Source organism: Pterocles gutturalis, unplaced genomic scaffold (genome assembly GCF_000699245.1).
Source record: "Pterocles gutturalis isolate BGI_N339 unplaced genomic scaffold, ASM69924v1 scaffold13152, whole genome shotgun sequence".
Classification (NCBI taxonomy): Eukaryota; Metazoa; Chordata; class Aves; order Pterocliformes; family Pteroclidae; genus Pterocles; species Pterocles gutturalis.
This window is the reverse complement of record NW_010115533.1, coordinates 4,115-4,342: the sequence shown is the minus strand read 5'-3', so window position 1 is coordinate 4,342 and position 228 is coordinate 4,115. Positions and strand designations below refer to the sequence as shown.

General features: G+C 66.2%; 1 protein-coding gene across 1 annotated transcript in view; it reads left to right on the top strand.

The window, feature by feature from the left end:
* LOC104463049 (electrogenic sodium bicarbonate cotransporter 1-like) overlaps nt 1–228 on the top strand; it is a gene marked incomplete at both ends in the record, with an annotated part of 11,204 nt that overhangs the window by 6,874 nt on the left and 4,102 nt on the right. The window contains 1 exon segment of the mRNA XM_010075225.1: nt 2–135. Within this exon segment, the coding sequence (XP_010073527.1) occupies nt 2–135 (134 nt within the window).

Genomic DNA, 228 nt, shown 5'->3' with positions numbered 1-228 from the left:
TGGGGCCAACCCGTGGTGGGTCTGCCTGGTGTCCGCGGTGCCTGCCGTCCTCGTCACTATCCTCATTTTCATGGACCAACAGATCACGGCCGTCATCCTTAACCGCAGGGAGTACAAGCTGCGGGTGAGCAGGGGACAGGGGACGGGCAGGACCCAGCCAACAGGGAGGACCCAGGTCCTGGCTGGACCCTGTAGGTCAGGGGGCTGCTGGGGGAGAGCGGCGCCCTG